The 13,410-nt window shown below is 44.7% G+C and overlaps 1 protein-coding gene across 1 annotated transcript in view; it reads left to right on the forward strand.

The window, feature by feature from the left end:
• CNTNAP2 (contactin associated protein 2) overlaps nt 1–13,410 on the forward strand; it is a 1,969,961-nt gene that overhangs the window by 1,731,870 nt on the left and 224,681 nt on the right. The window contains exon 17 of the mRNA XM_060633381.3: nt 8,215–8,433. Coding sequence (XP_060489364.1) covers nt 8,215–8,433 — 219 coding nt within the window. The remainder of the gene's footprint in view (nt 1–8,214; nt 8,434–13,410) is intronic.

Below are 13,410 nucleotides of genomic sequence, written 5' to 3' on the forward strand. Positions count from 1 at the left end.
GTTTGTGAAGTTATTTTTTAACCATCATAAAAGGCTTAGAGGCCAAAATACATAAGGAGAAATATTTCTCATACTCGAGAGGTTATCAAGATAACCAGAGGTTTTAAAAAGAGTTCATAACATTGATTCTTAAGCTCCAGGCATTTCCTTGAAGAATTTCCAAAAGGCTTCAAATAAATTTTCCCTCCCAGTGTTCATTTGCAGATGTGTTTAACACTGAATTTTGGGGTGTGACTATGCATATTTGGCTCTAAAAATTTCTATATTCACAAGCTAAGACTATTATAAAGAAAAAATAGACTATATTATAAAAAATTGGGGGCGGGGGGTGCCTGGGTGGCTCAGCCAATTAAGCATCCGACTCTTGATTTCGGCTCGCGGTTCATGAGATTGAGCCCCATGTTGGGCTCTGAGCTGCCAGCATGGAGCCTGCTTGGGGTTCTCTGTCTCTCTCTGCCCCTCCCTACCCCCCACACATGTGCATGCTTGCTCTTCCTCGCTCTCAAAATAATAAACATCAAAAAAATTTTTTTTATTTCCTGTACAATATGAAACGCAGTATAGTATAGTTAGAAAAACCAGCTCTCTATGCTTAGTGTTGACTGTGTGTTAGCATCTCACAGACTCAGTTCCTTTTCTAGGAGGTGAAGGCGAATCCATTCTCAAAAGTCCTCCGGCCTTCACATTATTGGGTTCAGTCACATACCTGCAAACTGAAGTGGTTGTTTGGGTTTTGCAGGGAGCCCAACCACAAACTTAGAAGGCCCATCCATAGCCTGTGCAGCCTCACACACACCTCTGACGCCCACAGCGTGTTCAGGGAGTTGTCCAAACGAGCCTCAGTGTTCAGGATCTTTAGTCCGGCTCAGGTAGGTAGGAGCGGTTGGCCGCCCACATGACCCTACCTCTGTTTCCAGCCCTCCCAAGGCTTGAACTGTGTGACCCAAGCCTCCACCCTCCCCTACATCGTTGGTCTATCTGGCGTGCTCAGCTCCCACCCTAGATCACATTGTCAGACTCTCAGGCAAACAAAGACACAACATTCCAGGGGTTTAGATATTGCCCTCCCAGGTCCAAGGGCAACGCCTGGACTTCTCTCTTTAAGCAAACTGAAACTCTTCACTCTACAGTTTTGAACATATTTCCTTTGCGGGCAAGGAGATAAACTCCAATTCTTAGGACCTCACTACCAGAATGGAACATGGGGATCCTAGTGGTTTGCAAAGTAGGATTCCAGGACTAGTTGCATCAGGAACCCTGGAGTTAACAAAATGCAGACTCCACGGCCCTATCACAACTTTCGAATGAGAATCTCTGTGCCAGAAGCCTCAGAATATGCTTCTGACTGCACTGCTGGGTTTATCCTGGATAAGCCTTTGATCCTCAACTGTTCTTCTATTTGTAAATAACTGGTATAACTAATGTATCTTGTCCCAGTCTGAGAAAACATACATTCTTACTTTATGCTCTTAGGAAAGATGCTTGTGGAACAGAAGATGACATTCCTTGTATATGCCTGTCTCCTAAACTATGGTTTGCCTGGATTTCTTTGATTCAGAGTATCTATATTATAATCATCTGGCCTCCTTGGTAGGAGTGTTTCTATTCATTCATTCATTTATTCACAACTTGTGCTTTCTCTGTGGCAGGCATTGTTCTAGGTGCTGAGGATATATATAACAAAAATGAACAAAACAGAAAATATCTCTGCTTCAGTGAGGCCAGGAGCACATATATTTTGTGCCAGATGGTGATACAATACGTGCTACATAAGTGGGGAAAAAATCAGGATAAAGGAAAAAAGGCAGCTGAGAGAGGGGTTCGCTATTTAACATGAAAGGTTTAGGGAAGGAATTTCTAATATGATAACATGTGAGCATAAGGGTAAAAGAGAAGCCACAGAGTTATTTGGGTAAAGGGCACAATGAATGCTAAGGCCCTGGGGCAGAAACAGATGTAGTGGAGGAGAAAGCCTCATGTGATGGGGTTAAAGAAGGGCTAAGAGGAGAAGAAGCAGATACAGAGACTACAGGAAGCTCTTTCAAGGAATGTGGCAATTAAAGAGAGCAAAGAAATAAGAAATAAGGTCAAGAGAAAGATTCTGTAGTGGTGGTGGCTGCTGAGAGTAGAGACATGTCAACATGTTCATGTGGAGTGATCCAGCAAAGAACAAATTATTGGTGCCATGGAAGAGAGGGGAGACGTGCTGGACTGGTGTCCTTGAGTAGGTAAGAAGGAGTGGGCAGCCTCCAGGGTAAGATGGAACACTTGGCCTTACATAAGAACACAGGTATTCTCTTTACTTCTTCCTTCTTTCCCTCATCTCTCTGATTCTCACAGTGACTCTATGTTCAGTGTTCCTGCCTCAACTCATGACCCTCTCATGTTATGTAAATTCTTTGGTTTCCTGATGTATACTTAGCCCTGCCTTCATAAAAAGGAAGAAGAAGAAGAAGAAGGAGAAAGAGGAGGAGAAGGAGGAAGAGGAGGAGGAGAAGAAGAAGAAGGAGAAGAAGGAGAAGGAGAAGAAGAAGAAGAAGAAGAAGAAGAAGAAGAAGAAGAAGAAGAAAGAAGAAGAAGAAGAAGAAGAAGAAGAAGAAGAAGAAGAAGAAGAAAGAGGAGGAGAAGAAGAAGAGGAAAGAGAAAAATGAGAGGAAGAGGAAGAGAAAGAAGGGGCAGGAAGAGGAGAATGAGAAGGAGAAGATTGGAGCATTTGGGTGGCTCATTCGATTAACTCAGGTCATGATCTTGAGGTTCGTGAGATTGAGCCCCACGTTGGGCTCTGCACTTACAGCACAAAGCCTGCTTGAGATTCTGTCTCTCCCTCTCTCTCTCTGCCTCTCCCCTTCCCCCGTGCACTCACACACTTTCTCTCTTTCTAAATAAATACACATTTAAAAGAGGAAGAAGAAGAAAATATATCCAAACATTCTCCACTGTAGAATGAGGCTAAAATATCTGCTCTACCTATTATCAGTTTTGTTATACGGGTCAAATGAGATTTTGTGCGGAATAATCCTCAGTCCCTAAACTTCATTTTAAGATGGAAGAAACAAATCATCATCAAAACCGTAACAGCATTCATGGGTCTTCCCAGCAAACTCACTGTGCGTACCTGTCCCTGTCTTTTCTCTTTACCTGTTCCATATTGAATGACCTAATGTCTCAATGTTACTTCACCTGCTTGGAGAGCTGAGAGCCAAAAAGTCCACTATTCTGGTCTGTTGTTAAATTTGTGACTCAGTACAGTAAGCCTGGAGGTGATTTGTTTAAGAAAACATGTGTTGAATTACAAGGAGAGTAAAGAATGCCACCTGCTGGACCGTGAGAGGCTGGACCAAGAGCTGTGCATGGTTCTGTCCCATTTATGGTTTTAAGTCACTCAAATGAAGTCAGGAACCAGATTGATTCAAAGGTAATTTCTGATACACCAACATGCCACCTTGTGCCTTTCTCTTTTCATGCAATCTCTTTTCTCCCTGTAAGGATTCAAGATCTAAAATTACCATTAAGACTAGCTATATTTCCCTTCATTAGTTCTCTTTGAATCCCTTGAAAATTAGATCATAGCACGTTGCCATTTGAAGGGACCTTAGAGATGAGTTCAGTGTTTTCAAACACATTTTGGACACAGAAACTCTGGGAAAGCTATAGATGTGATCCTCATTTCAGACACCAGGAAACTGAGGCCCAAAAGGTGAAAAAGGTAAAGCTATGACGAGAAGTCGCATCTATTGACTCCCAAACCATTCCCTGTAACAGTTAACAAGCTTTCAACTGGAATCAAAATGGCTTAAACAATAGTGGATGTCTCGCGTGAAAAGTGTTGAGCGACTCTGGGAATAATTTAGGGGCTGACCAACATCACCAAAGACCCTGGTTTATCCCACTGTTCTCCCTGTTCTCCTCAGCATTTCTGATTTACAAGATGGTTCCAGCAACATTAGGAACCACAACCTCCACCCAGGATTAAGGGGCATAAAAGGGTTGTCTGTCTCTGATGAGCCAGGAAATGTGGCCCAAAAGAGCCTTAAAGAATCTCTTCATATCTTATTAGCCAGGAGGGAATGATATGTCCCATCCTAAGCAGGTTCCTGGCAAGGAAGGTGAAATTGCCGTATGTAACTTAGACAAATCCAGATACACATTCTGGGTCTGGGCGGAGGGGCATCCATAGCTGAAGCTTAAGATTCTATGCGAGTAGAGAGATTCCAGGACAAAATTAGAAAAGGGGGTTGTGGCTGTTTATTGGAGGAAACTTCTCCATGGGTCTCCCCATTAATGGCTTTGTTGGTACCTTTCTAAGGCTGTGTGGCTGGCAAATGGTCTCGGAAGGCAGAAGTTTCCTGACCAGGATAAGCTAATGTCTCTCCTCAGGGCAAAAAAAAAAAAAAAAAAAAAAAAAGAGCTAGCTTGCTCGCAGCCCCTTTAAAACAATGAAGTTTCTTAAATTCAGGTTCCTCGGCTATGACATGAGCTCTGCATGTACAGCATCCCTGTGGGCTGCTCCACATGCCCCCATGAAACTTGAGGGACAAGAGAGAATGGTGGGGGGAGGGGGGCTGAAGTGCATACTGCCTGCTGTGCTGTGAGTAATAACATCTTTTGTCTCTGACCCGGGAGTCTTCTGTCTGCTGCCAACACACAGGAAACTACGGGAGACTAAGCTGTTAGTTTATGAATTGGGTGAAATCTCTGACACTTTCCAGTTCTTGCCACGGATAGAAAGACAACCATCAGTTTTTGCTACAGTCGTCTTTCCAGTGAGCCACGCTGGATACATCCCACTCTCAGATACTTATTTCTGGAAGTAAGAGTACTTCCGGCGTGTAAGAAATTTCTTTTTTTGCCGGCAGAAACAGGGCAACACTGCGGTCTCCAGTGGAGACCCACATTAAATAAGGACAGTGTCATTGGCTCTGGTGTCTTTTATGCCGCCTCCCTTTTATTCGCTCCCTGACTCTCTCTGTAATTATCTCTTTTAAAATGTCAGCTCCTCTCACCCAGAAGAGCAAGAGCAATCAGCCACAAACTGAACTTTAGAAGCTTTTAAAACACACTTGCTGTTTGACTAGGAGATAGATTCGCAAAGGCGTCCCTCAGCCAAGTCAGGGGAGCTGACGTTGAATGATTGAGGAAAAGGAGCCCGATCCTTTGCTCTCGCACTGGGCCCACAGCCCCTCGCTCAGGAAGCAAGAGAAGGGATGTGGGCTGTACTCAAATTGTGAATATTTCTACATCAGAGCCTGAGTAGAGGCTCCTTAAGGAGGAATCTGCTCCTAGAGGCCATTGACATGGAGCACCTCTTAGTATACCCAACTGGTGAGAGGACTGAGCTTTGCAGCAGGAGCCTGGAGACCTTTTTCTTTGCTAGAGTGAAGCACTGATGTTAAGAAGACCGTGGTCCAGGGACGCCTGGGTGGCTCAGTCAGTTAAGCGTCCGACTTCGGCTCAGATCATGATCTCAGTTTGTAAGTTCAAGACCCTCGTCGGGCTCCATGCTGATAGCATGCAGCCTGCTTCAGATTCCGTGTTTCCCTCTCTCTGCCTCTGCCCCACTCATTCTCTCTCTCTCTCTCTCTCTCTCTCTCTCTCTCTCAAAAATAAATAAACAGTAAAAAAAAGTTCTTTAATTAAAAAAAAAAGAAGACCATGATCCAGCGGAAGCAGAAACAGGGGATCTAGTGTGACAGGTAGAGAAAAAAGTAGAGACATTTCCTAGTTTGCTGTTGATACTCAGGGTTTCTCCAAATGGTGAGAATTTAAAGACCTGGACAAGAATTCATCGTAGCAGGAGGAGAGGAGGAGAGGCAATTAGAGCAGCATTTACCCTTCTAAGTCAAACCTTAGGGTTAAACTCAAATTATCCCTAAATTCTATTTCCCTCATGGCGGTTGATGCCTTTAAAATGAAACCATCTTTCCTACTTAGCTCAGGAACCCATGCATTCTTGCTTCTCTGACAACTTGCATTTAAAAATGCGTCTGCTAGGGGCACCTGGGTGGCTCAGTCGGTTGAGTATCCGACTTTGGGTCAGGTCATGATCTCACGGTTTGTGGGTCTGAGCCCCACATCAGGCTCTGCTGACAGCTCAGAGCCTGGAGCCTGCTTCGGATTCTGTGTCTCCCTCTCTCTCTCTGCCCCACCCTTTCTCACACTCTGTCTCCCTCTCTCTCAAAAACAAACATTAAAAAAAATTAATTAAAAAAATAAAAATGCATCTGCTAAGCCATAGCACTACAAGAACAGAACAGATTCAATCTTAGAAACTGAGGCTACTTCCCCACCCGCCCCCGACTATGCCAGAAATACAGGGAAAGATCATTCAGTCCATGAGTCGTGTGATTGTCAATGTGCGTTGGTATTTCCGTAGATACCTTCATGAAGGTCACTGGCTTCCACCAAATCACAGTGACCCTTGGAGGCATGAGCTCCTCATATAGAGGAGATACTTTACCAGGTACGTGTAGATTCACCACAGGTGTTAAAATTAAAGTCCTCCTGCTAATAACATAAAGGATCAAAATTCCTTGGTACAATTAGGTTGATTAAATTGAGCTCTGCATCTAATATCCCTGTGGCTTAATAAAGTTAATGCTGCTTTCAGAGGGGCCTGACCCAGAGGCAGGGAACAGTCGAGGTCCTGAGAGAATCTGGACCACTATGGTTTTTAAATTAGAAGTTTGATTGCTTGTGACACCATCTCAAAATGGTACCAGTCCAAAGAAGCTGAATTTTCCATTAGCCCGGGAAAAAATGACAGATATTTAATTAAACTGCTTAGAGATTAGGCAGAAGCCTTAGTGATAAAGGAGCTGAGTCTCTTTATAAGCAAAGTTGGGAAATGCCACGTCTTTGATGTGGAAAAGAACTCACCAAGCCAAAGGAGCTGGGGACCTGTGTGCCGCCTTGGCCTTTCCATTAAGCTTCCCTTCCTGCCAATCGCAAGAAAAAAATATACATTTGAAAAGCATGTTTTATGAAATGTTAGGTGGTCACTGAGGGAATTGAAACCTAAAATGTGAAGTAAGAAACTACGCACAACCGGGGCGCCTGGGTGGCTTGGTCGGTTAAGCTTCCGACTTCAGCTCAGGTCATGATCTCTCAGTCTGTGAGTTCGAGCCCCGCGTCAGGCTCTGTGCTGACAGCTCAGAGCCTGGAGCCTGTTTCAGATTCTGTGTTTCCCTCTCTCTCTGCTCCTCCCCCGTTCATGCTCTGTCTCTCTCTGTCTCAAAAATAAAATAAAAAAACGTTAAAAAAAAATTAAAAAAAAGAAACTACGCACAACCGAAGTTGCCAAAGCAAACCACCCTGATCCATTTGTCTCTTATTGAAAGGTGATTTGTTATGGACCTTGAGCAGATCTATGAAAAAAGAAATGACTTGTGGTCAGTGTTGGAGGGTACGTTATGAGAAGGATCCAGCATTCCAGATTGGAAATGACTAGGCGTATGGCAAATGGTTCAGGAAAGGAGTTGTTCTGCAAGAATCTTGAGCTACCTTTTGGACAGCCACAGTGACCCAAAAAGGGCGCCGGTCACCTTTATTGCTTCAAGACTCCTGCCCCCCTAGTTTTCGACAGGAATTGTGATGACTACATTAATGAAATGCAGTTGTGTAAGCTCTCCCAAAACAGTAGCTCTCAACTCTAGCTATATATTAATATTTTCTGACATACTTTTAAAAATACCAGTGCCTATGTCACCAACTGAGCCAGAATCCCTGGGGATAGGGCTGGACATCGGTGTTTCATAAAGCTCTCCAGGAGGGAGTCCCTGCCTTGGGAGCTACTGAAGAGTTGCATTGTGTTTAGTAATCCACAGATCGGGGGCTCTGGAACCTGACAAGCCCGGGTCTAGGTTCTGGCTCCACTACTCCCTAAACATAAGACACTCAGTTCATGCTTGATCTTCTCCAGGTCTGGGTTTGCTTATCTGGAAAGAGTCGACGACGGTAACTTCTTCACAAGCTTTTAAAGATGGAGTAAGAAAATAAATGTATTCCTGGTGCCCAATCCAAGTATATTTCCCTCCCCTTGGAGGAAATATGGTTCATTAATAGTGGATTGATGTTTTCTCTCTCCTTCCTCAAATGATTTTGCCATGAGTTTTTGTAGCAAGTGATGACGGGCTTTGTTTTTCCTCTAGAAATCACTGCTATCTGGTATCTGGGAGGAAAATACTCATGTGCCTTTCGTGCTTTCTGCTCCTTCAGCTGCCACAGAAGTGTCCTTTTCGTTTGATGTCGGTAACGGGCCAGTGGAGATTGTGGTGAGGTCGCCCTCCCCGCTCAATGATGACCAGTGGCACCGGGTCACCGCGGAGAGGAATGTGAAGCAAGCCAGCTTACAGGTGGATCGGCTGCCACAGCAGGTCCGCAAGGCACCCACCGAAGGTCACACCCGCCTGGAACTCTACAGCCAGCTGTTTGTTGGTGAGTAATAGGAAGGCCTTCATGACTTCCCCCTGTTGGTTTTAATAACCTTCACAATGGAAAAAATAAAGCTGTCTATGGGATGCTTTGATAGAAATCTTCCCAAAAGTAAGAGTCTAGGCTTCTTGTAGACTCTAACAAGACAGAATGGAACAGGAAGATGAATCAGGAGACCTAAATCTGGCTCACTCTCCACTCTCCAGCATTCAAGGTCCTCATCTACAAAATCAGAGGGGTATCTCTGAGGTCTCTGATCTGTGCAATGTTAGGTCTACAGCTTTAGGACTGTCGAAAATTCTTTGATAATTTAGGACGCTTGTAACTATGAGGGAGGAAGGATGGAGGGAGGGAGAAAGAGAAGGAAATGAGCTTCCTAAGTTTAGGTTTGCTCGAAATGATAAGTAGAAATCCATTCCTTTATCTGCGCATCCTGGAGGTTCTAGGCAGAGACAGACGGGAATTTCCCCATACAAAATATCTTTACATGAGAAAGAGATCAACACTCAGGAATTTAAACAGAGCAAAAGTTGAGCATCCTTTGCAAGAAGTCGATCTAACCTCACAATGTAGTCTTTGCTTTTGACATATTGCAGCTGAAGCTCATGTTCTTTCAGATCAATACCTGTTTCCACAACTAAATATTAAGTTTTCTTTTCCAGAACACTAACGTTTTAAGAAATTAGCTGTTTTTCCTCTGTTGAATGACAAGAGAGCAAATTTGAAGGACTTCCTGGCTATGTGCCACCTTAGACACCCCCCCCCCGAGTTTCTTGGGGTTAATTGATCAAGTCAGTCAACTGTGGCAATCACCAAGCAAAACCAGACGTGACCTGGTTGCTGTCCATAGGCCCACCACCTGTCACCCTATGCTAGGGCCTCACTGAGGGTCAGCTAATTTTAACAAGGGCCGGAGCCCCACAGTGTCTTTCATAATTGTGCTGAAATGCTTTAAGAACATTGGAAAGTCACAAAAGGAAAGGTAAAATTAGATGTCACCTCCTTTGGTACAAGGTGGGTGGACTACAGACATGTTAACTTAGTCCGTTAGCTCTGGAAGTAAGACTGATTTGTTAACAAGCCATGTCGTCAGGGGCCATGAAAGAGTCATAGATTTCAAAATAAAATACTCCTTGACCCCAATTAAAAGCTAACCCCTTACAAATCCTGCCCTCATGTTATAGTTCTCAAAATTGCACATTACTTTAAAATTATTTTTTATTAATTAAATACCAGGTCCACTGACTCCTGCTGAATATTATGAGCAAAGTCCACTTTATCCATACGTCTTGCCCAGATTACCTGGGACAAGTTTTGTTGTCCTCAATCCTGTCCATCCCAAGCATGCTGGTTAAATTCTACCTGGTTTTCTTCATAATGGGTGGCCTTCACTGACTGAGTTTCTTCTTTTTCTGACCTTGTCCCAACTTTCCTTTTTATTCCTTTCTTTCCATGGATTATAGTTGTCTCTGAAAAGTTTGGAGACAAAATAAAGTTGTAAATGGAAAGAGATAGAGGGGAACATTTATTATGGTCTTGGAAGGAATTTTGATTTCTTGAAAGAACAGCTTATAAGGAGAGAACAGTAGAGGGCTGAGGTCAGAATTCGACAGAACAGTTTAAGAGACAGCCAGAAACACAGCACCTGGGGAAGAAGGCTGAAGGGAAATGGAGGGAACAAGCAAGGAAAAACCACGAGAGGGGTGTCACTGGAAGAGACAGTCTCATGCCATTCTCTGGGTTTCTTATTGACAAATAACATCCGGTGCCATGCATAAAACAAGGCTAGAAAAACATGCTTTGACTTTAATAATGTTAAAACCACTGGTGACCTGGAAAAGAAGCTTCAGAACAGTGGGCCGCCATGATGAGTCAGCAGTTGCTTTTCCCTCGACGGAAACGAGGAGGTCCGCATCCTAGTTTCTAATTTCCTGTCATCTCAGAGGCAGGCATGATGCGCATCTCCCAGACACAAGCTATTTTGCGCCAGTATGAAAATTACTGTTCTGCAATAGACGTCCTCTCCGGGGGAGGTGGGGAGAGGAGCTAGTTTCCAGAGAGAACATCAATTCAACAGCTGTGAAATCCTGGAGCCCGTTATCCCAAGCCTATTCAGTAGGGATTCGGGAACCCGGAGAGCTATCCTGGGGTCAGTTCTCATTTAGAAACTCTGTCCTGACGGCATGTCACCACTTTCCCTCTTGAGTCTCCTTTTTCCCTGACTAATAAAGGAGTTGGATTCATTGGTCTCCAGAATGTCCTCCAGCTTCAACCATTTGTGATTATGTGTTTAGAGATGGGTTAAAGCAGCTTCAGTTGCCAAGAGGTCATCCTTCGTGCTGTGTCATGTGGATAACGTGGGCTTTGAATCCCACCTCTGCCACTTACAGGCTGAGGGACCACTGGCAGGTTACTCAGTATTTCCGTGTTAAAAAGAGATACAGGGGCGCCTGGGTGGCTCCATCAGTTAAATACCCAACTCTTAATTTTCGGCTCAGGTCGTGATCTCACGGTTCGAGCCCCACATTGGGGTCTGTGCTGATGGTGTAAAGCCTGTTTGGGATTCTCTTTCTCTCTTTCTCTCTCTTCCCCTCCCCTGCTCATTCTCTCTTTCTCTCAAAATAAATAAATAAAAACATTTTTAAAATGATAAAGAGGGATACAGTCCCTACGTCTCAGGGTGGACTGAAACAGTCCAGAATAAGCACTCTTTGGAGGGTGCCTGGCATGAAGTCAGACTCATTAAATATGAGTTATTTCGTATCTTCACTTTTACCTTTACTCCCTTAGCTTTCTATCTCCGTATATCTGTGTAACGCTCACCCCCTCCTACAGAACCTGCTTCCAACTGGCTCATTGCTTCTTTCCTAAAGTACTGACCTGATGTGTGTTCAGTTTAACCGACATGCCCTGAAGGAAAGTTCCCATGCATACACGCCCCCTGACATTCAAAGTCAGGCTGCAGCTACTCTGCTTACCTGCCTCAGTGACCATACAGCAGCACACAGTGACCCAGGAATGTTCTCAGTCGACCAAGAAGACAGAAAGCGTCCATGTGTAAACATCACATGGGCATCAGTGTCACGGCCAAGACATGTGGCCAAGTTGCCCAACAGCTCCTTCCCCATTCTAGAGCAGAGGGGCTTGACTCAACCTAAGGCTAACACAGACCGGAATTCATTCTTGGATTTGCACACAGAGTGGGCTCTAAGGGAAGGCCAGCTTCCTGTCTCCTTTCTCAAAGCAACTGAAGCACAGTGCCCCTCACTCCACATCTAAAATGTAATTAAAAGCTGTCATGGAAAGAGGATTAACACAAGTCTTTAGGCACTAACTCTCATTACTTTAAGAATTATTATCGCGGCTCTGATTCTGCTTTAGTCAAAAAGTAACAAACCAATTTAAACATGAAGAGTGATGTGGGAAGAAAGAAGCATCTGCTGGTATTTGTCCGAAACACGGAGGAAACTTTCTCATGTTGTTGGTCCAGCAGGAACAAGGAGCATATGATGAGCTGCTGGGATGGCCCAGCAAAGACACTTAAACCACATGGTGATCTATAGCCTCAACCCAGACCAGGTGTTCAGACCTACATCCTCCATGGCAGCCAAGGGCCATATTTTTCTTAGGAGGTAGAGAATAGCAGGCATGCTCAAAGTCATTATCTAGGTATGACCAGTACTGGGCTGGGCCGAGCCAGAGCGCGCTTTGGCACAGAGACGTGTTGGGAGCCCTGGTGGCTGAAGCAGTGTTGGGGCTGTGAGGGGGCAGGGTATCTGCTGGGACCTCGGCCTGCAGCTGGTGGCCAGCCCGACACCCCATTAGGGAGCTGGAGAATGTGAGCCATAAGGGAGAGCCAGGCAGGCTATTCAAGGCAGGGTGGCTGGTGTAGGGGTTGATTGCCTTAAGCCAGACACAGGCCAGCTCATGTGACTGTGCTTAGCAGTAGCTTAAGGAGGAGGGCAGAGTTCGGGAGAGCTGGAGGCTGCTTTGGAAGGCTTAGGAAGATTCAAGCTCCTCAGTGGCTCTTTGAGAATCCTAACTAATGACGAGTGTCCAGGCTCAAGTCGTTCGACTCTGACCTCTTCTGAAATCTCTCTGGCTAAAGAAGGCCTTCCCTTCTGTGTAAGACGTGGCCCAGAAGGAGCTGAGAAACCACGTTCATTCCTTCAGGATCTTTTGTGTTCTGCAGGAAGGCTGCCTGGAGACAGGAGCAAACCTTCTCTTCCTCCAGCAGCTTGTCAGGAAACTCCTCCTGAGCTGCCCCTTGAGTTCATGGCTGAGTTGTCCTCCTGACAAATGAGGACGGAGTGCTATGACCATTCTCTGAGCCATGCTGGGCCAGCAGCCCCATAAAACGGCCCAACTTCCCCAAACTTGATGATATAGCTTGTTTGGTCAGCTGCTCCTCAACCTGTCTGGATTCCAGAATCCTGAATGGATCATTCCCCTGCCATCTGAAATTCAGTGCCATTGAGAGAGCAAAGAGAAAAATCAACATTTGTTGTCTGAAAGGGAGAAAAATGGAATTCCGGCCATGAAGTGTACCAAAATCTGTGTATGAATAGAATGGCTCTTTTTGGTATCCAAAAAGTTTAGAATCAAAAATAGACAATCCAGGTAGCAGGAATTAAAACCCAGAAAATATGTTGCTTGTTCCCGTTTTCTGCAAGCCTGCCTCACTAACAACAACATAAACGCTGGCCTACATGTCCTGGGCAACAGACACTTCAAGGCCAAGTGCTCCCTGTGCTTTATTTACCTCTTATAAAGTAAACGCTATTACTAATTTCTGCTTTATTTTCACAGTGAAGAAACTAAAGCTAAAGATTAGTTAACAGCCCAACGTCGTGCAGCTGGTAAGAGACAGAGCTGGGGTCTGATCCCTCAGAGTCTTATTCCAGAGATCCAACCCTCAAGGGTTCATCTTGTCAAAGCAAAAATTACACAGTGACATTAAACAGGCAAGGAAGATTTCAC

The sequence above is a fragment of the Panthera onca genome, chromosome A2 (genome assembly GCF_046562875.1).
Source record: "Panthera onca isolate mPanOnc1 chromosome A2, mPanOnc1 haplotype 2, whole genome shotgun sequence".
Taxonomy (NCBI): domain Eukaryota; kingdom Metazoa; phylum Chordata; class Mammalia; order Carnivora; family Felidae; genus Panthera; species Panthera onca.